The 23,145-nt window shown below is 44.3% G+C and overlaps 1 protein-coding gene across 1 annotated transcript in view; it reads right to left on the reverse strand.

The window, feature by feature from the left end:
• Window positions 1-485: 485 nt before the first annotated feature.
• ITGA9 (integrin subunit alpha 9) overlaps window positions 486-23,145 on the reverse strand; it is a 212,925-nt gene continuing 190,265 nt past the window's right edge. Inside the window, exons 27-28 of the mRNA XM_033164920.1 lie at window positions 22,969-23,088; window positions 486-936 (exon numbers count right to left, since the gene is read on the reverse strand). Of these exons, the coding sequence (XP_033020811.1) occupies window positions 838-936; window positions 22,969-23,088 (219 nt within the window). The 3' untranslated portion in view covers window positions 486-837. The remainder of the gene's footprint in view (window positions 937-22,968; window positions 23,089-23,145) is intronic.

Below are 23,145 nucleotides of genomic sequence, written 5' to 3' on the forward strand. Positions count from 1 at the left end.
TTCAAAACAAAACCAGAATGTGACATACTTTATAGACAGATCCCTGAAAAGCAGAATCACACACACATACACACAAAATCCATTGTGAGCAGCATTTATGGTTCTTTAGCTCCCAACTCAAATATCCCCCCCCCCACTTTTTAATGAAAGGATTTTGGCTTAGTGCCACTGAAGGCTTTATATACAACATCACCAAGGCTAGTGGATTGTGTCCGTAGGGTGTTTCATCTGCTTGCCTCTTCTGCACTGAAGTTCAAATGTACAGTATGGTTGATATATGCATGTCCAAGACTTCAGCTGGATATCAGTGCTTTAAGCTGCGGTCCTATACCCGCTTACCTGGAGGGAAGTCCCATTGAATTCAATGGGACTTACTTATAAGTAGACGTGTACAAGACTGCACTGTTAGTGAACTATATATATATATATATAGCTATTCAATAGAAAACATAAAACATTGATACAAATATATAAAAAAGTCAAAATCAGTATAAAAAGCTTATATTTATAAAAAATACTTTTTTTAGGCAACAGTCTTCCCCTGAGGGTATATACCACATGTGTTGGATTCATAAATATTGTTCTGCACTGCAGCTCAGTTATCAAAGTTCATCTCTTCCAGGAAGTACAAATTGCTCCAGTCACCTGGCATGCCTGCAGTGGTTGCCTCAGGATACATTCCCTAGCTTAAGATGATGATGAACAACAGCGTCAACAAGGCCTCCGAAAAATCTGGAGAAGATTCCTTCTTCCACATATGGAAGATACAAGAGCAGGATCAATAGGGTAGCGAGTGTGTATCACATGAACGGGCTTTCAAGGTTCCCCTCCAGAAGCTTACTGACTTTTCTGCACCCAGTCCCAGCTGTCTTCATTCTCTTGCCTGTTCTTCTCAGCCTCAATGATCTCTTTGTATTTTCTGCGGAAGAAGCCCATCTGCAAGTGAAAAAGAAATCTCCGTGAAGATTTATACACGCATCGCAATTTGCAAAGTCCTTAAGGTGATTTTTTTGGACTGGTGTTCCAGTAACTTGAATGGGACACGAGGGAGGATTGGATGGTACGATACGTTGCATAGATGTGAATGGGAACGGATATCTGGGTTGGCGTTTGGTCTGAGGGATCCACAGTATCGATTTCCCCCTTCCGCCTCTGTCCCTCTGACCCGGAAAGCTGTCTGTGGACAAACGCCAGCTCCCTCAGCCTGAAAAGCGAGTTGATTGCAGCACCTTATAGTCGCCTTTCACTGGACCTAACTGTCTAGGGGCCCTTTACCTTTAATTTAATTATTCTTGGTTGGCCTACCATTTCCAGACGGCAACTGCTGCTCATCGCCTTTTTAATTTCACATGCACGTGCAAATAAGATATATATGGTCATTGTGTCTGCATATGTGTGGTGGTGTTCAGGGAAAAAAAAATTTAAGACAGTTGTGGTCGCTAGCGTGAAAAGTGGCTGGGGGGGGTTGGCAACAACAGTAGTATCAGGACAATAGCTGGTACAGCAACAAGAACAGTTGTTGTCTTTACCCTGCGAGCAGGTTGTATATTAAGATCTGAAAGCTGAATTCAGGCGCTCTGAACTGAAATCTAATCCTCAGAGTTCTTAGGCAGGCAAGTAATGGGTTAGCAAGAGACTTACCTGCTTCACCACAATGCACAATTCCACCAAGTTGCTGCTAAACACAACTCCCTCAGCCATGAATCGTACTGGACCAGTCACCATCTCCCCACCTAATCTATGTTACAGAGTTGCTGTGAGGATAAATTGGGTAAGTCTGTTCACCTCTCTTGGTGCAGCAGCACTGCTAGACAGAAGAGGCCCCACTGGGGCCCCGATGGTGGAATTCAAACGGCAGTGCCCTTCCTGATAGGTGGAGGAGGCATAAGCCCCCACCGCCTATTAGGAGCCGGATCTTAGCCTGCACCCTGCATTGGCGAATGGGGATGCAGGCTGGGACGTGGGCTGTGCCAGGGGGTGGAACCAATAGAGCCAACGGTGGGTTTCCCTCAGGTCCGCCCCCTGCCCATTTAAGCAGCCAGCACCTGGGGCTCAGCCCATTTGTTCCTGCGCCGGGTTTTCCCCCATCCCACCCACCCTCGGTTTATGCTGATAGGCAATGACTTTGCTGTGTTTACGGTGGTCGACGTTCTTTATGGGGCCAGGTAGGAATTTGCCCACCAGGATAATTGGCTCTTACTCGGTGGTTTTGTCTACCTCACAACTGGTTGAGCATTGGGGCAATCCCTTGTTTTGGATGGAGGGGAGGTTGTAGTCTCTGCCTGCCCCTGCAAACGCTGGGGTATCCCATTAAAGGGATCCAGGGGGAGTGGCCATGTCCGCATGCCCAGGGGGGCCAGGGCCAAAGGCACTCCCCAAACAGTGGTCTCTGTGGGGGTCACCCTATTTTATGTAAGTCTTAGGAACCCCCCGCCTGGACTGACCATGCGTCACTTCAGGCAGGTGGGCCGGAAGAATTTAGACTGCCCCATGCCAAAGCTTCTTTCAACTGTATTCAATAAAGTTGTGGCTTGTTTTTACCCCAAACCCAGTCTGATTGGTCCCTTACTTATATGGATTGGGGTATGGGAAGTCCGATGCCTTCTTTCTTTCTTTCTTTCTTTCTTTCTTTCTTTCTTTCTTTCTTTCTTTCTTTCTTTTCTTCCTCTCTCTCTCTCTCTCTCTGTCTCTCTCTCTCTCTCTCTCTCTCTCTCTCACACACACACACACACACAATCAGTTCAGTCCAGAAATCAACCTGAGTTTAGCGGCACTCCTATTAGCAGAGGCTTCTCTTGTCAGCGGTTCAAACCAAATTTCCCCTGAAGTTGCATTTGGAGACGTTTAAAAAACCACTGAGAAATGTTGCTAATCTGGCAGATTCTTCTCTAGTAGCTCCCCTTCAAGTTCTTCATGATGTTCCCACATTCTCACTCACTCCTCACATTTTGCTTTAGGATACATTTGGCAACAATGCTTAAAAGTGAGTACAGTGGGGGAAAACGGGGAGATGTTGCTACTCACATTGGGATTTTTTATTTTATTTTTACACTTCCCTTAGAGATTCTTGCAGATCTTTCACCTCAACAGGACCTTCCAAAATGATGCCCGTTTTCATTTTATGGAAAAAAACTTCTTATTTTAGAAGAGTGATGTTGAAACTACTGGTATCTAATGATCCCCTATAGCAGGCTTCCTCAACCTCTGCCCTCCAGATGCTTTTGGCCTACAACTCCCATGATCCCTAGCTAGCAGGACCAGTGGTCAGGGATGATGGGAACTGTAGTCTCAAAACATCTGGAGGGCCGAGGTTGAGGAAGCCTGCCCTATATAGCTAACAAGTTTTATACTTCACACGTGATAGTAATTTGGGGTGAACTGTCCAGGAGGGAAGCACACTTGTATGACCATAGGCTTGTGAGTGCAAACACCAGAAACTTCTCCTGCCCAATGGGAGCTACATAAGAACGCAGTTTTTTGTGCCTTCTCTTTCTAATAGGAAATCAAATCTGCTGCCTTTAAGGGAATTTCAAACCCTTCTGTTCAACGAAGAAGTTGCGGAGTTGCCATTTTTGCTGGCCATTTAATATTAATCAGTAGTTTTACAAGTCCCCACCCCTGACTAAAACAATTTGATTTGCGTGGAACATTTGAGTCTTCTCTTCCTGACTGGGATTTTTATGTCCTTCCCATAAACAAAAAATGATTGCAATAAAGAGGTTTGGGTAACCGTTCAGGAGTAATTACTCAAACATAGCAGCATGCCATTGCGATCATTAAGTCAATATTTTGTTCATTGTAATTAAACATTTATGTTATTCCTACTGTTTTAAACCTGCTTTCACCCTCCTGCAGGGTGTGATGTTTTCGCCTGCCTCCATCAGTCAGATGTTATTACCCTCTTCCCCAACATGGAGCATATTCAAAATGCCTTTGTACATTAGATTTGATCCAGCAACGGTTCTATTAAACGTGACTTTTAAACTGAAAATCTTTTATCAAATTAAACACCCAGCAAAAGTCCAGAATTCCCTTGTCTGTGACCTGTTTCAGCTCTTTTTCATATGATGCTGGGCATTTAGGAAGAGGTTATCCATATGGTGTTCCCAGCACCAGTGTCTGCTTTGAACTATGGAACTTGTTTCCACATGATGTAAGGCTACCAAGTTAGAAAAGTGGGAGACACAAGTGGGGGTTGGGGGTGCTGTTGTGCTCAGCTCCTGCTTTTGGACTCATCCCATAAGCCTCTGGTTGACCACGGGGAGAACAGGATACTGGATTAAATGGAAAACTAGAATGTCAAAGAGCTTTTTGGTTTCCAGTTCTCCCGTGTGTGTGTGTGTGTGTGTGTGTGTGTGTAGGGAATGTAGGGAATTCCCAGCCACCCCCACAGGGAAATTAATCATGAAGTACTCTACTTGCTGTCTGAAGTGTCACCCTATACATCAAGGCTGCATAGACATCAGGTGTGCAGGATCTCATTTTTTAAAATAGACTCCAGAGACCCAAGTACAAAAGCCATACAGTTAAAGAATTCAGAGCCCAGGAATTGAATACCAGGACTGAACTGAGCTCACAGTCTGTAGCTATTATGCAGTATGAGTTTTTTGGGGGTGGGGGTGGGGAGTTGTAAAGAAAGTGTTGTAAAGAAAGTGTGAGTCAGAAAACTTTGTTGATCTACTTCAAGGACAGCTCAATTGGTCGGAGTGTGGTGCTGGTAATACCAAGGTCACAGGTTCTATCCCCACATGCGGCATCTGCATATTCATGCACTGGAGGGGGTTGGACTAGATGATCCTCAGGGTCCCTTCTAACACTACGATTCTAAGACACTTGGAGATCTCTACAAGTAGATTCTGATTAAGGCTGGCTCTACCATTAAGCAAAGTGACGCATTACCCTTAGCTACACACTTCCGAATATGGAACAGTGTGGACACCATCTTGAAGGTTTGCCTCAAGGTGCAAAATAGTCTTGGGCAGGCCCTGATCCTGATCCACCTCCTGCCAATTCATGTTAGATAAGTGTACTCAGGAGTAAGCACCACTGAGTACAATGGGACTTCGTCCCAGGTAGGGATGTCAGACAATTCTGATGAAAACAAAATGGTGCGGAGATTGCCCATGTTCGCTCATTGGGCTGATGTCTGGAACAGAAGTCAATCCAGTGAATACAATTGGTATTCGCTGTTGTTGCTGTCAGTTCTCAAATTATACATTACACCCGCCAACGAACACAGAGAGAGTGAGAGACTTGCATTGCATTTACTTTGTATTGAAATGAATGGGGTGGAATAATATATCAATATAATTTATATGAGTTACATAATAGATTACTTAAGCTAAGTAAGCTTGCCACAGGGATGATTAGCGCAGTTTTGGGCAGAAGAGAAATTGCAGGGGAACAGAAACAGGGCTGCAAATGATGGCTACAAAGCAGAATGGAAAACAATGCCTTCTTACATCCTTACTCCCAGGTAAGTGTGTACAGGATTGCAAGACTGTGCATATTGGGAATATTGTTATTACATAGTTACTTTCCAAAGTACTGAAACACTTCAACTATTGAATAACACAATTGCCACATTACTTGCGTTCCTAAAATATGCAAAGGCTTTTGATTTATTGTCCTTTAAAACTGCTAGCGGAGCCCTAAAGGTGCCTATTCTTCACGCAAACCGCATACTTTGAACATTAAAATCTACACTTGTAGAAGTTATGATCAAAATTACAGAAATGCATTTTAATTTCCTCCAGGGCCAAACAAGCAAGAGCAGACTATTTCCTACTGTTCTTTTAATAAAAAAAATGTCTGCTTGCAAAACATCTGCTTCAGGAATTATCTTTAAAAGTTTGTTGCAACAATTTCAGGCACTTGTATTATTTCACAACTGGATCAAGAATATGCGCACAGGGCTTCCCACAAGCATTAAAATGAGCTGGAAAAGTTAATAAATATTAATGAAGCATGAAACCGAGAATCTACAGGTGATCCTGCTAGGAAACCGAAGATTTGCTGCAATCTCTGTTGCTGTTGACTTTGCTGTAATCTCTGTTAAGTGCTCTGAAACCGGGCCAGAATAGAGGGAGATCAGCAGAGATAAGGCACTCTCATATATGCATTTAATTGAAACAAAATTCTTTAGAGCATGTGCGCCTTACCATGTACAACTAACACGCAAAATTATGGGACAGCTCCAATATTTGTCCTGTGATCCAATCACAACACGCAGATCCCGAAAGATAATGAAAAACTGCACAGCCCAAGAGAAAGCAAGAATCTTAACAGCATAGGGAAGAATCCTTCATGTATACAGCTGCATATACAAGAGGCTCTTTTGGGTCAAATAATTAACAAAGCATAGAATTGTGGAGTTGGAAGGGACCCCAAGGGTCATCTAGTCCAACCCCCTGCAATGCAGGAATCTCAGCTAATGTACCCATGACAGATAGCCATCCAACCTCTGCTTCAAAACCTCCAAGGAAGTAGAGTCCACAACCGCCCGAAGGAGTCCAGTCCACTGCCAAACAGGTCTTACTGTCAGAAAGTTTTTCCGTATGTTTTGTCGGAATCTCCTTTCTTTTAACTTGAAGCCATTGCCTCGACTCCTACCCTCCAGAGCAGGAGAAAACAATATAATTAATGTATGGAGACCTGGGCTTGTGGATTCCTAACCTTCTGCCCCTTGTTCATATAACATCTGAAAAGGGCTCAAATCAGTAAAAGATAAGACTATCAAGGCAGATTAATTAATGATGGTCAAGAAAGGGTCTCTCTTCTCCGGTGGTAATTTGTGTGGCAGAAACTATGTGTGGGATGTATCTTGTTTTAGGGGCTGGGCCTAGCTTATTTTTGTAGGTTGTGGGGAAGGAACATTCCTTAAGGGTTTTTGTGATCTTTGTGAACTTTTTAACATTTGGAGGGGAGGGGGCACTTAACTTGACAAATACAGGTCAGAAGAGGGCTTGAAAAAGAAGAATTTTGAAAACAAGCCCACAATAAGCCTGCAATAAGATACAGCAGTGTTGTTCGTTGAGAATGGCCCAGTGGGAATGGAGTGCCCTTCCCCCCGAAGCTTTTCTGATTAATTAAAAATGACTGGTCCCACCTGAGATGACTAAACATGGGGCAAGGGGCCAGCATTGATCCTATTACCATTGAATATATTTTGGCTCGGTTGATTTGGGTGAGCATAAATACAAAACAAAGAGACCAATATGGAGAATGTAAATAAGACAATGTTTTTTTGGGAAGTGGGGTCAAAAAGATAAAGGGAAAGCAATTTTGGGGAGAAAAAGCATCAGATCAAGAGTGCTGCAAGAACAAAGACTGCTTTTTGTCTGTTTGTCCTCCCCCCCCCCAAAAAAGTATGTGTGTATCTCAGCATGCATCTATTAAATATTTCTAGAGAGATTTCCATTTCACCAGTAATCAACGCTGTACATTTGGGATGTTTTCTTGCAAAAGTAAGAGCATCTATTACAAAATGGGTTGCATTTTAGCTCACATTCCAGAACAAACAAGCACCATTCACTGTTTCAAAGTACTGCCTTACAGGTATTCTAACTGCTTCCTGTCTTACAAGCACATACGGTACCTCTCTAACTCAGTCTTAGCTCAGCTCAGCTTGTTAGTGTTTACACTTTCTCTTCATTTATGAGTTTGCAGTTATTAGTTGTTATAATTTCTCCCCGTCTAAGCACTGGACAATTTGCCAATGCTTATTTCTGTTCCAGGTGAAAGTGATGGTCAGGCTTCTCATTGTAAAAAGTGCAGTACTTCTGAATATCCCCCGTTTGATGCAATTAGCTTGATTGTACAAAAAGTCACTACTCCCATATTCACAACATGCAATCTGTGTTAAGTGTTTGGCAACGGTTCAAAAACCTGTTGCTTTATTCTGGATAATTCTTTCCATCTGCAGATTATTGCTCTCTGAAAGGAAAATAATGAGTATTAGTTGCCTCTGAACCACCAATCGACGTCAAGAAATAAGCAGGGGGAAATCGAAATAAACTTTGCAAATAAAAAATTATTAATAAAAAAGAAACCAATAGGATGGGCGGGGCAGGGGAAAATTTTCCAGGAAAATGAGCATTATAAACTGAAGGGCTTGTTTGAGCCTGTGATGATGGGATAGAATTTTCTGAAAATCACAATGTCATGTTTTTCTGCACTGATCTTTCTTTCCCAACTGCTACCTTTTATGGTATTTCCTATTCATTTTTCTGTTTTGAAATATTAGACGTGTGCAAGAAAATGAAGTCAAAAGCATTCTTCAGTGCTACAAAAATGTTGCAGTACTATAGCAATACATTTTAACTAGTTTTCACCACTACAGCTATTTATTAATTATTACTGTTATTATTAATTACATTTCTATACCACCCTTCATCCAAGGACCACAGGGCAGTTTACAATATCAAAACACACGAGATATATGACATAGTAAAAACAAACATAACCCCACCACACAAAGTTTAAAAGGCCATTGATTGTTTAATTATCATCAATCACTTCCAAGCCTGCCTTATTAAATTATTGCCATTTAATCTAGTTGGTGCCATAAGCTTTTTCGTCATTCACAAATCCTCTTTAAAATTCATACATACAGTAGAAGATGAGACATTCTTTCAAATCTAGACATGTTGTTCCTCTGAAATTGTAATCAACTTACCTCGTTTCCATTCTACCTGACCATTGTGCCCTAAGGATTCCAAAACAGTTATAATCTCATATATACTATTCAGAGTACCTTTAACCGGATTATCAGATGCAACTGATATCTCAAACTTTGTTGGGTCTCTTAGTGAACTGAATGTCCTTATGTATGTGTAGAGTATACATATGTTTGCATATGACTGTGCATACAATTAGGCCATGGGTAGGCAAACTAAGACCCGCAGGCCGGATCAGGCCCAATTGCCTTCTGGATCCGGGCTGCAGACAGTCCAGGAATCGCCATGTGGATTGCCAGCACACACGTTCTTTCCCTCTCCCTCGCATTGCGGTGGTGCCTCCTCCCTCCCTCCTCCTGGCTTCTCCCTGCCCTGCCTAGAGGAGGAAGGGGGCTGGGCTTTGTTGGTGCCAGCAACAGCAGTGGTCGAGCGGCCGCCATTTAAAGCAGCCCCTCTCCGGAGCCCTTTCGCGTGCTGCTCATTGTCTCTCCTCCGCCGCCAGCCCCTGCTGCTCACAAGACACACGTAAGTAGCCACCGGGGCTCGTGGTGCTCTTGCATCATACCCCCCCAAAAGAAATATAGTCCAGCCCCCCCCCAAGGTCTGCGGGACAGTGGACCGGCCTCCTGCGAAAAAAGTTTGCTGACCCTTGAATTAGGCAGTTGTTAAGTGGGCGCTCCATCCCTAATATTATGCTATGCTTTGTGTTGTACAGAAACAAAACCAAGGTGCTAGGAGTCAGGGAAACTCTGTCCCCTGGCTTCAACATAGCATGATGGTCACTTTCCATGCTCCAGGGAAGCAGCAGAAGCCATCTGACAACTTCTGCTAACAAATTCCCATGGTTCCCAGCGAAAAATGAAAAGCAGAATTGAACATTGTTGCCACATAGTACTAGCAACGTAACTTGAGTCCCAGCAGAGATGGCACTAATGTGAAGCTAGAATGCAAAAGTCAATTATCAGATCCTGTAGCTAAGCAAAATCAACATCATTCGCTGCGGTGTATCATTTGGCATCTAGTATAGTTACACTGCCATCTACTGCATCCTTTAAATATAACTTTTTAGAGGTGGTAAAAATTCCATTTCTGTCTGAAGCGTAACCAAGGGCAAGTTGGGAATTAATTTGCAGGCATTTCAAAGGCGGAAAATAATCCAATAACTAAAATGCAGATTCTAGTTTTTGAAATCTCTCTCTCCCTTCCTCGCAAAAATAGATGTCTCAAACCCAAAACAGGCGGCTGGGACTAGACAGCAATTAATCACCACAACAAGAACAGGCAACAAAAGGCTTAAATATCCACTGAACTGCCAAAAGAAACAGCTCAGGAAAAGTTAAAGGGAAGGCACTGTATAGGGGGAAATATCCTTTCCATTCACAGATTAAGAGGATGACCAAGAGGATTAAACTGGTGAAATACTTATATGTCAACAATGTGAATACTTCCACTTCCTTGGATTTATTTATTGAAATTTCAGTAGTTACAGATACAGATACCTCTGAAGACTCTTCCATTTCCTATGGATGATTCTCATATTTCTACATGTTGGGATTATAGGGGGGATTGTATTCAATGCAGCTGAAGTAGAGTTCTGTTGGTGCAACAGGACTTCTGCTTCTTCTGCTCTGCCGATACCCACAAAAAATCTACTCAATTCTCTGCATCATCATAAACCATGGTTTGTGAAACCATGGATGAGTTATGGCTGCACACTCCAACCCTGCCCTGCTGCCACTGGCTTTGGTACAGAAATATTGAGTTAAGTTTGAGTTCCCAATTACATCCAAACTGGGAACTGGCTTAATGTCAGTTAACAAACCAGGACGAAAAGCTCGGACTAGATCATGTGACAGGAGGGAGGAAGCAAGGAGAGAGGGAGGAATGTACAACCATGGTGCTCATCCACAGCATTATAAACCATGGTTTATAATGCCACAGATGCTCCTTCAAACACAGCCATGGTTTGAAAGTTATGACTTTGAGATCTTACTGCTTTCTTCATTAATTCCATTTAAAATGAATGAGTTTAGATAATCATTTTAGGCCTTAAGGATGAATCTGTATTAACAAAAATTTGTTAACACTGAAAGTTTTAGATTTTATTATTTTTCCTGGATATCAGGCATGACTACCACAAACTGAAGCCCTTTCAAATTATTATTGAGATTAATGGGAGATACATAAGGACAGGATTAACACGATTACTGAAATCAGTGGGAGTTTACTATTAGTTGACAAAATCCTGCCTTTATAATGAAGGTGATAAACATCAGGAAGTGTTTTGCCCAATTTTTACTCTTCAGAAATGAGAAGAGCAAAATATATTTGAACAACAACGTCAGTTGTTCGCAAAACCCAGCTGGAACACAGTAGTAGCTAAATGCTGTATCACTGTCAGGCAAATGATTTATTAAATATGCTACTCTTTTTTCCTCCAAAAGGATGCAAAAAAATATTACAAAATTTCTGGCACTGCTTAAAAAACTCTATATTTAGGCTAAAGTTTAACTAGTATCAATGAGCTCAATAAAAGAGTAATGCAAATGGTTCATTCTGTCTGCCAAAAATACAGAATATTTGACAGAAAATTGTATCTTTTCCATAATTACTAGCATAAACAATTGTTCTCTGCTTGGTTCAACCAGGGGTAAATGCATATCAAGCAATTAATACCTCCCAGTTCTCAGAACGATGGACCTATGGAACAGTTGTTTATTTTTAAAATGTATCTGCTGTTTTAAGTTTATATGTCTGAGAATTTTATAATCATATGCGCTTATTTGCAATTTTAAAGTTGGCATATATAGTGTGTCTTGGCTTGGGTTCTTAAGAATACTGGATATTTTGAAAGGTCTGCTGCACCACAAAAGGACTTCTTGCTTGCCAGTGGATTAAATATGTTTATCTGGTGCCAAGATAAAAGCTAGACTGTGTAGCTGGTTTTTGATGTATGCAGTGTCCCCATTGGACGAACTTTAAAATCAGATAGACTGTTTACCCACATGATTGCAGACGATGTGTTGCCTTTGCAAGCATATACCCAGACCACCAACAAAGTGCAATTACTTTTGAAGGATAAATGGAAATACAGTGAAGAATAAGGAAAGGCTTGACCAAGTTCCTATTTCTATGAAGTGGCAACTGTGCATAATCCATCTCGTTTCTCTTCCAAATCTGTCACAGTGTTTGTGCATACAGTAAAACTGTCAATGCTCGTACTAGCTCATTTGTGAATAACTTCCTATGCCATGGGCATGGTAGATGAAATTTCCAAAGCCTTTTCCTATATGGCCCATAAGCTCAGACCTTCATGGTTTTGCAAAAACTGAGGCTTAGTGCATAGGTTTCTCCTTTCCTTCAGCAGCAAGTCTCACACTGCCTGGAGTGCAAAAGGACTTCTGATTTCATTCTCTCTGGACTTGTTCATACATGCATGTGCATCCAATGAATGACAACAGATTTGTCACCCCCCAAATAATGCATTTCAATGGAGTCTGTTCACACGTTCAGCTGTGAGCTAGCCCAAGTTGAACAAGTGATGCAGCTGCCTGCACCCACTGGGCCTTTGCACTTAACTCATGTAGCTTCTGCCTTGTACATGTGCACATCTCAGCAAAAGGATGGAAAGTCCATGCCTGCTTGGAACAGGCTTTAGACTAGAACATGGGCTGGTCCGGATCCAGCCCAATCGCCTTCTAAATCCAGCCCACGGACCAGCATGTTTTTACATGAGTAGAATGTGTGCATTTATTTAAAATGCATCTCTGGGTTATTTGTGGGGCATAGGAATTGGTTCATATTTTTTTTCCAAAATATAGTCTGGCCCCCCACAAGGTCTGAGGGACATTGGACCGGGCCCCTGCTTAAAAAGTTTGCTGACTCCTGGACTAGAAAATACTGGAAGATGCCCTGTTCTGGAGAGCTCAGCAAAATCACACCCCAATTACCAACCAGTCATTCACTGCATGACTTCATAGTGACTGCAAATTTCATAAGCCCATCCTCCCCATGGATACTCCTAATGCAGGCTTCCTCAAACTTGGCCCTCCAGATGTTTTTGGCCTACAACTCCCATGATCCCTAGCTAGCAGGACCAGTGGTCAGGGATGATGGGAATTGTAGTCTCAAAACATCTGGAGGGCCGAGTTTGGGGAAGCCTGTCCTAATGGATATCAGGAGTATCGACTGTGAAGTCACATTTCATGGAGGAAGAAGTTGCAAGCATTAAGCATGTTTTTAAAGAGTCGGCTTAATGTATTAAACTTCAACTGTACAAGTTCATGCAGTTTGCCGAATCTAAACATGAAGGAAGCAGATGGGAGTTTCCATTCAATTGTCCCACAAAGTTCATCATCTAAGGTTCTGCTTCAAATCCCTTGACCTCAGGAGGCACGGTTGGTGTCAACTAGGGGCAGGCCTAGTTCTGCCAGGCCCCATTACTCTATTGCTTCAGGCGGTTGGTGAAGACATGGCTTCTTAAAGCAGTCTTTGATCAGTTGTGTAATTTTTGCTGGCTCAGTTCTACATGTTAAATAGATGTTAAATAGATACTATTAACTTATTAGTTTGAATGTGTGTTGGGGTGCAGAGGTGCTAGGTTGCCCTAAAAATCCAGGGGACCTGTCACGTTGTCTGGAGGAGGCCAAGTGCCTTGGAGGAGCCGGCCACTGAAGCTACAATGTGTGTGACACTAGGCCCCCTCAACATTGAGAGGGCTCAGCCCCTTTCTAACAAATATTGAGGGGGCCAAAGACACATCAGCCCCCTGGAGCTTTGTGTGCCTGTTGTGGTGGGTTGCTAGTCTCCTCAAACCTATTTGGAGAAATAGGCAGGACATTCCTTCATGTGTGTGGAGTGATTTTGACAGTTCACAAGAAGTAATCCTGTACAGTACTCACTTACACCAGAGTAGTTTTCTACCTATTCCAATATTCACAGCTCTAAATATGCAGAATAAAGCTTGATTATAACATGAACTCATTTGGGGCAGATGACCACATTTAACCGTTACTCTTGGAAAATAAAAGAAACATATGAATGCTGGGTCAGAAACTAGATTCCTATTATATTTATCCAAAAGATTTGCCAAAAATAAAAAATAAAAGCTACATTTGAAATATGCTAGTATTGTGTTTCAAATATCATGTCACGGTAAAAGAGGTGAGGAGTATTTTGAGGTGAACATATCAAGATTTATCAACTATAAAACAAACTGCAGCTCATAAAAAGTTATGAGGAAGTTAGAAAGCTGCTAGGTTAACAGCTTTTTTATAAAAAAGAAAAAAGAAAAAACATACCACAGCAATGAAAAACATTTTTTTGTGATTCGGGGCTCCAGCTTTTTCTTTGTTTAGTTTGGGCAAGTTTGCTTTTAAAAAATAAGTATTTTTTAAGATGTTGGATAACTTGGGAAAATGCAACCTTGTATTATTTTTGCTCTTTGTAAACTGCTCTGAGATACTTTCCTGACTGAAGAGCAGGGTAACGACAACAAAATGTTGTAAATAAATAAACAAAACAATCCCAGGAAATCACAAAAATAAAAGTCTCTTTAAAAGGTAACTGTGACATTATTGGCCGCATGTTTGTTTGAATGCACACGCCAATTTGTTCAGTGCAGTTTATTCCCAACTAAGCATGCATGGACGCGGGTGGCGCTGTGGGTTAAACCACTGAGCCTAGGGCTTGCCAATCCAAAGGTCGGTGGTTCGAATCCCCGCGACGGGGTGAGCTCCCATTGCTCGGTCCCTGCTCCTGCCCACCTAGCAGTTCAAAAGCACGTCAAAGTGCAAATAGACAAATAGGGACCGCTCCGGCGGGAAGGTAAACGGCGTTTCCGTGCGCTGCTCTGGTTCGCCAGAAGCGGCTTAGTCATGCTGGCCACATGACCCGGAAGCTGTACACTGGCTCCCTCAGCCAATAAAGCAAGATGAGCGCTGCAACCCCAGAGTCGTCCGTGACTGGACCTAGTGGTCAGGGGTCTCTTTACCTTTAAGCATGCACAAGGCCGCAAGCCCAGGATGCTTTTTTCCAAGTAATGGTTGCCTGGATTAGGCAGCATTCTTATGAATGCTTGACCTTTGAGAAACATATTTATTTGAAACATGCATTCTGCTAGGGGATGCTGGATGGTACATGCAAAGTAGGCAGGAAACAGGGCCTCCCTCCCACTTGCCCCTGGTACTTCAGCCCCAGGTATAGAAGAAGGGTCACAGCTGGAGGCAGCAATGCTTCTGAATACCAGCTCGACCCATTCTTATAGGTTTCCCACAGGGATCTGGTTGTCTACTGTGAGAACCAGATGCTGGACATGATGGGCCACTGCTCTGATCCAGCAAGGCTCTCTCTTATGTTCTTTTTGATCTCTGGACTGAAACGACAGGCTACGCAGAAAATCACTGGCAAAGGATTAATATATATCTTTTCCTGTTAGAAAACATCCAGCTGTGCATTTTAGCCAGAAGAATAAAGACGAATAACACACAGTGAGGCCACAGAGAGGGAACAGGGGATAAGTAGCATTTATAATGGTGCTTAGCTCCCAAGCAATTTCAAGTTCTTCTTTTACAACATGTCAGGTTTTCTGGGCATCTTAGAGTTAATGATGCAAGAGGCGTTCTGATCCTGGGAGTTTAGCCTTGCCCACTGTAATACGGGCACTTTTCCTTTGTCTAGAAAAGGGGAGGTTTGGTTTCACTTTCCCCTTCTCTGCATTCTTCTGCCTTATTGCTTTGTGTTACTGCTGAATGTTAGTTTGCTGCAAGCATGCAGCTCAAGTCTGGAGGACTTGTGTGTGTGTGCTACTAAATAAAGTCTAGTTTAGTTTAGTAGCACTGGCGTCTGTCAAGTTATTTCACGACGCCACGGAGAAGCAGACCTAAAAAGCCATCGCGACGCTGCGAGTTACTCTGCAATTGGAGAACGCTCAGGGCGAAGCAGAAGTGTGCCTGGGCGCCATTGATGTCGGAGACGATCGTAAAGGTGATTGATTGCAGTGCCGGCCAGCAGCACTACTTGGGTCAAAGGTTTTATGACCCAATATCACTACTATCAAAACAGGTTATGGCTTAATGGCTTAATTGCTTTATTGCCAAGAAGCTACGCTTTGATGGCGAGGCGTCCTGAGGAGATTGATTGCCAGGACGGGAGGTCTGCATGTCTGCGGGGCCGGCAGCCGATAGCCCAGCTGGAGGACTGTTTTGTGCCATGCTTTTGAGGCACAAAGCAGGGAAACCTCGCTGGTGAAGAGAAGCCGTTTTCCGGAGCTGGGAGCTGAGAGGCGAGTGCTGAGTTTGCAGCCACGTGAGTTACCTCAAGCCCCAGGGGGGAGATGGCGCAGTCCCATGAGAGTTTCGTGCCACCCTTTCCAAGGTTGGATGGGAGAAATTGGCAAGATTGGGCCAAGAAAATGGAGATATTTCTGATTGCTAAAGATCTTTGGACTTGTACTCAGAGCCCACCAGTTCAAGCCCCTGCTGCTGAAGCTGCTGCAGCACTTAAGAAAGACCAGAGGGCTACTGCTCACATAGTCATGGGCATAGAGGAAGAGCTGATGGTGCACATAGACGCTGCCACTAATGCCCACCAAATTTGGGAGTGTCTTAAGCGTGTGTTTCAAAGAACGTCAGCTGGTGCCAAACTTCATACAACTAGACAGCTGTTTGAGTTACGTTTGCAAGAAGGAGGCTGTGTGCGTCAACATGTGGCCAAAATGCTGGCACTCTTCAACAAGTTGAGACAGCTGAATGTTCCTTTCTCAGAGGAACAAAAGGTCTATATCCTTCTGAGCTCACTAGACCCCAGTTATGAGACTCTTTCCTTAACGCTGGAGTCCATGCCTGCAAGCCAGTTGAATCTGGACTATGTTACTGGGAGGCTGCAGGACGAACAGGACCGGAGGCAGAGAGAGAAAGGGAAAGCTGTTAAGGGGGGTTGCTTTTTGCCTAAGCCCAGGAGTGGAGAAAACGCTGAGAGCTCTGTTAAAGCTTTTGCAGCTAAGCGCTGTTATCTATGCAATTCTGATAACCATCTTCAGGCAGACTGCGATCAGGCTGACTTCAAAGATGGTTTCCATGGCAACCGGGAGATGAAAGGAAGACCACGTCGTGGGAGAAGAGGATCTTCCAGAGCAAGCAGAGGAGGGGCTGGAGCCCACTGCAAAGCAGCTGCATATGCCTTGGTTGGAAAGACAGTTGCTACCCCCAAGCTGCGTTGGTTAATAGACAGTGGTGCGGGGAGACATCTAGCGCCACCTAGCAGCCAGTTGCGGAACTGCAGGCCGATCCAAGATGCAACTGCAGTCACTCTGGCTGATTCAACCACAAGACCTGTTACCAAAACTGGTGTTATGTTCATGCCTTGTCTTAATGATGATATTGATGTGTATGTTTTAGATGGTATGAAATTTGGTTTACTTTCTGTTTCAGCTTTAGACAATGCAGGTTATCTGGTCAGTTTTGGGAACCAGGTATGCACCATCTCCAAAGATGGGAAACAATTGGTCCAGGTGAAAGGCCATGATGGGGTGTATATGCTGGAAACTGACAACAGCGCCACAGAGAGGGCGCAGGGTGCTGAAACAAGTAATGGCATCTCTGAGGAGACTCAAGCTCAGTATGCCAACTTACCCACACATGATCAGTGTTTGCATTTATGGCATCGCAGATTCTCGCACGTGAATTGGAAATACGTGCGCAAGCAGGTAGAGTGCACTGATGGTTGTAAAATGAAGGAGTGCTCCAAGTTTCTAGACTGTAGAGCTTGTAAAAGAGCCAAAGTGCATTCTTGCAGCTACCCATCATCTGATAGGGTGACCAAGCAAGCTTTCGAGCTTGTGCATGCGGATCTCTGTGGTCCAATGGGGGTGCCAAGCATGGGTAATTCTCGTTATGTTCTTTGTCTCACTGATGATTTTAGTCGAGCAGGTTGGATTTTCACGCTCAAAGACAAGGGGCAAACAGCGAAGGAGATTATAGAATGGGTGAAAGCAGTAGAGGTGGAATTTGGAACCCGCGTGAAAGCGTTTCAGACAGACCGAGGCACAGAATTTACTGCATCTAAGCTGCAGGATTTCTTTCGTGCCAAAGGTATCAAGCATAGAAAAACTGCTCCTTATTCTCCTCAAGAGAATGGTGTTTCTGAGAGGAGGAATAGAACAATGCAGGAGGCAGTAGATGCTCTCTTGTTTGATTCAGGCTTGCCAAGATGCTATTGGGCTGAAGCCTGGAGAACTGTCTGCCACACTCTTAACAGGACATATAGTTCCGTGATAGGGACCACGCCCTACTTTCTACTCTATGGAAAGAAGCCCAAGGTCCACTATTTTCGGACCTTCGGGGCAGAAGCTTGGGTTCTTATCCCTAAACATTTACGTAGAAAGGGCAGTCCAAGATCACAAAAGTTGATTTTCTGTGGCTACGAGACAGGTTCGAAAGCCTGGAGATTTGCTTTCCCAAATGGCGATCGTTCACGAGTCATAATCAGCAGGAGCGCTGAGTTTTGTGAGCAGCAAGGCTGGAAAAGGATTCATGGAAATCCTGAGGTGCTCACAGATCCGTTCAGCGATCTTGACTATGAAGATCAGCCAGTTACACCTGCCAGTGGTGCAGAAGGTGGTCAACCTGCTGGTGTTTCGGGCCGCATTCCCGAACACGACCAGGGTGCAGTGTCAGAGGGGGCAATCCCAAAGAGACAGGTGAAGACAGAAACAAGGAGTGCACCCACATCTCCAGAAGCAGCTAGGAGAGGCAAGCGAGGTAGGTCTCCAAGGTCCCCAACTGGGAAGCCCAGTCCAGGGGGACATAGCAAGCGCAGTAGGTCGCTTGGTGGTTCACCAGACGCCAGGGACTCCCAGGCTGAGTCTAGCACGTCTGGGTCAGGGGGCGAGTCACCGGTGGTGCCACGGCGTTCCAAGCGCACTACAAAGGGGAAACCTCCTGACAAGTTCCAAGCCACTAATGTTTGGGCCGGTTTTGCTTACTGCGAACCGGAAAGTTTCGCTGAGGTGCAGAGATTACCTCAGGCAGAATCCAGCAAGTGGCAACAAGCAATGGAGAAAGAACTTAGTGCCATGAAATCTCTTGGAGTTTTCACGCTGACAACTCTGCCAGCTGGACAGCAAGCTGTGAGCTGTCGCTGGGTCTATAGATTGAAACCCACTGCAAGTGGAGAGCCACAATATAAGGCTAGATTGGTGGCAAGAGGTTTCAGTCAGAGGCCAGGAGTGCATTACTCACAAGTCTATGCACCCACGTCCCGTAGTGAAACAATGAGATTGCTTCTTGCTGTAGCAGCGCAGAGAGGCGCAGAAGCTGCTCATTTTGATATTGATGTCGCCTACTTAAATGCACCGCTGCAGGAGGAAATCTATATGCTACCTCCTCCGGGTTTTGAGGGCGACAGGCCAGGTCTAGTATGGAGGCTACACCGCTCCATTTATGGTCTCAAACAGTCCGCGAGAAACTGGAATCAGTGTCTTGACCAAGCGCTGGAGAAGCTAGGCTTTAGGAAAAGCCATGCGGACAACTGTTTGTACATAAAAGGGAAAGGTCAGCAACAAGAATTGGCCCTGATCTTTGTCGACGACATTGTTCTAGTGGCCAACACAAACAAACAGGTGCAGGAGTTTGCAAGTAAGCTGAGGCAGCACTTCAAACTCAAGGAGTTGGGTCCTGTGAACATGTATCTAGGGGTTCAGATTCACAGAGACCAAGATGGCAGTTTTGTGTTGAACCAGAGCGCAAAGATTGATCAGTTACTCAGAAAATTCAATATGGCAGACTGCAAAGGTGCAAGGACACCAATGGAGACGAGTTTTGTAACTGATAACCAATCTGTTGAAAAAAGAGAATTTGAGAACCAAGAGGTATATCAATCTGCTCTGGGAAGCCTGCTCTATCTCTCGCAGTGGAGCAGGCCCGATATTGCATTTGCAGTTAATCTGCTGAGCCAAGAGGCAGCAAAGCCCAGCGTGATGGCATGGAATGGGGTCAAAAGAGTTCTTAGATATTTGCAAGAGACCAAAGAGTTTAGCCTCACACTGACAGCCCAAGGTGATGAACAGCTTCAATGTTGGGTAGATGCTGATTGGGCTTGCGGCTCAGACAGAAAGTCAATTTCTGGAATAGTGGTAAAATTTGGAGGTTCTGTAATTGGCTGGAGGTCCAAAAAGCAGAGTTTAATTGCTCTATCGTCAACTGAGGCAGAGTTCAGTGCTCTTTCAGAAATGTGTCGAGAGCTTGAATTCTACAAGTGCCTAGTGCAGGAAGTGTGTGAGAAGTGTTACCTACCCATCACCATATGGGAGGATAACCAGCCATGCCTGAAGTTGGCGGAATCCGGTCAATTCAACGCACGAACCAAACACCTGGATATTCGGTTCAAAAATGTGCATGAGAGCGTTAGGACAAATGTGGTCAAGCTGAAATATTGTCCTAGCGAAATGAATCTTGCCGATGGATTCACAAAGCCCTTGAGTTTCCAGAAACACGAAGTTTTCTGTGATGGGTTAAATGTTGAATGAAATGTATATATGTCTACCCAGGATTGCGAACGAGAGGGGGTGTCAGGTTTTCTGGGCATCTTAGAGTTAATGATGCAAGAGGCGTTCTGATCCTGGGAGTTTAGCCTTGCCCACTGTAATACGGGCACTTTTCCTTTGTCTAGAAAAGGGGAGGTTTGGTTTCACTTTCCCCTTCTCTGCATTCTTCTGCCTTATTGCTTTGTGTTACTGCTGAATGTTAGTTTGCTGCAAGCATGCAGCTCAAGTCTGGAGGACTTGTGTGTGTGTGCTACTAAATAAAGTCTAGTTTAGTTTAGTAGCACTGGCGTCTGTCAAGTTATTTCACGACGCCACGGAGAAGCAGACCTAAAAAGCCATCGCGACGCTGCGAGTTACTCTGCAATTGGAGAACGCTCAGGGCGAAGCAGAAGTGTGCCTGGGCGCCATTGATGTCGGAGACGATCGTAAAGGTGATTGATTGCAGTGCCGGCCAGCAGCACTACTTGGGTCAAAGGTTTTATGACCCAATATCACTACTATCAAAACACAACATCACAACTGCTTTTCACAACTGCACAAATAAGCCATGGGGTATTTACAGGAAGGCTGCTTTCAACATCTCCTAAACAGGGTCTGTGTATCTGTGGCCAACACTAAGCAAGAAAGTGATAAACAATGTATTCCTTTTGTGAAAGGGAGCTTTGTATGTTAAAATTGCGTTATTAAGAAGGGACTGAAATGCTACTGTAATGGAAAGCATGTGATATTTACATTAGAGTCTGCCATGGCAGCTGTGAATTTGCCTGACTTTATGCTTCAAGGCCTATCTCTGAGGCAGGGGTGTTAGGGTAAAATGGCTAGTGTCTTTTAAACTGTGGCTGACCCCCTTTACCCTCTTAAAAGAGACCATCTTGGCTGTGAGTCCTGGAAGACCAGCTCCCTGCCTTGCAAGCCTTTTCCCACCTGGCCTGGGAGGATGCAGCCTGGACTGACTCCAGCTACAAAAGCTCAGGCTGCTGAACAGAATCTTGGGCTGGGGGGGATGTTTGGCATTTGTTTTCGTTATTGATATTAATTATTTAATCTTTATTTTTAGACCTTATTATTGATGAAGAAATTGCTCAGTTTGGTTGTGTACTGTTTGATGTGTTTTATTTACTGTTTATGACTATGTTCATTTGCAATTATGTAAATCACTTCATGTTGTAAGCCGCCTCAAGTATTGTTAACTATGGAGAGGCGACATCTCTGATGTAAGGCACTGAAGTTGCAGCTTGTAGGAGTTGTAGGCTACCTGTCTCATAGAATCACAGAACTGCAGAGTTAGAAGGTACCTCGAGGGCCATATACTCCCCGCAATCAGTGATGTAGCGAGGTGGGGGCAATGGGGTGGGTTGCCCTGGGTTCCAGGGGAGGGGGGTGACACTCGGTGCGCCCCCACCCCGCCCAAGCCGAGCCCTGCCGGTGGGCCCCGAGCAAGCTGTGGAGCGAGGCCGCTCCACCCCGCGGCCCGCCCCCTGGTGCCGCTATGGAGCAGCGCAGCACACATGTGACGCATGCGCCATGCACCGCACACAGCGGCACATGTCGTACGCACGGCGCATGCATAACTGCGTGCAATGCACTCTGTGCATGCGTGCCGCACTGCTCCATAGCAGCGGGTGGAGCGGCCTCGCTCTGCAGCTTGCTCGCAGGCTGCGGCATGCATGCGCCGCACACACGGCACATGTGTCGCCGGCAGGCCCCTGGGTTTGAGGGCCCGGGTGACCAAGCGGCTTCCTCCGCCACTGCCCGCAATGCCAGAATCTCAACTAGATCATATTAGAATCATAGTCTCTTCCTATGCTTCATTTGCACATTTGTAAATAAATCTTTAAAACTTCAAAAATCAACAGCATTAGCAGCCTCCTATAAAAGGAAGCCAAACTCAGGTATACAGGTATGCTCTCCCTGGAATTTTTGAGTGCTTGAGGAAGTAGGCTGCATGTGTGATTGCTGTCTGTATTGGGAATTATGTTTCCTTGAGCTGATGTGACCCAGGTGAAATGGAGGATGTGGCAGCAAGAGTGCAACAATACATTTAATGGCATTTACATGCCTTTGTCCCTTGCATCTTCTTTTGACTCCCCTCACCCACCCACAATCTCTGTTTAGATTGCAAGCTCCTAGGGGCAGGGATCTATCTTTTGGGTATGTAAAGCTCCCTGTGCACTAACAGCACCATCAAAATGCTGGCCACACTTCTATGCAATTTCCTTCTTGGTGGTGATGTGAAAACTGGGTTGCACAGCAGATATAAATACTGTTTACTGGAGGCAGGGAAACATTTACTTTAATTATTATTATTTTTTAAAAAACCAAGTTTTTCACAGTGATGAATAAAGAGCAGAAAATGTCCTGAATGAAAAGCTGCCTAAAACATGACTCTATAAAAAATGACTCTTTATAATCGGGAATCATGCAAAGGACACCTACCTGTTTTCTGTTGGGCTCGTTTTGAGGCTAAATAAGTCACGGAATTAGGTGCTAACTAAAGAAGCTACTTGAATATTGACTGGCAGAAGTGGCTTCTCGTTATGTATCTTCCATTTTCCCAATAAGGGAAACGAGCTTTTTTCTGACATTTTATGTCCTCAGTGCGGAACACTGTTTGCTCATTAAAGCTAATGGATGCTAAATACTTACCAGGGACTGAAAGAGAGCGGGTTGGGGGGGGGGGAGATGTATATTTTATGCCAAGGCCGTGGATAATCCTTGTGTCTGTGTTGTGTCTGACAGAAAGCTTACCTTCCACAGCAGCACAGCCAGAAACAGGAAGATGAGAATTCCCACCAGCAAGCTGATAGCAATGATCCATCCAACCACATAACCACGAGGCTCCAGATTATGCAAGGCCTCAAAGACCACCTACAAAGCAATTAGGAAAATATATATATATATATCATTTACACAACAAGTCTTCAT

This window comes from Lacerta agilis, chromosome 12, assembly GCF_009819535.1.
Source record: "Lacerta agilis isolate rLacAgi1 chromosome 12, rLacAgi1.pri, whole genome shotgun sequence".
Taxonomy (NCBI): domain Eukaryota; kingdom Metazoa; phylum Chordata; class Lepidosauria; order Squamata; family Lacertidae; genus Lacerta; species Lacerta agilis.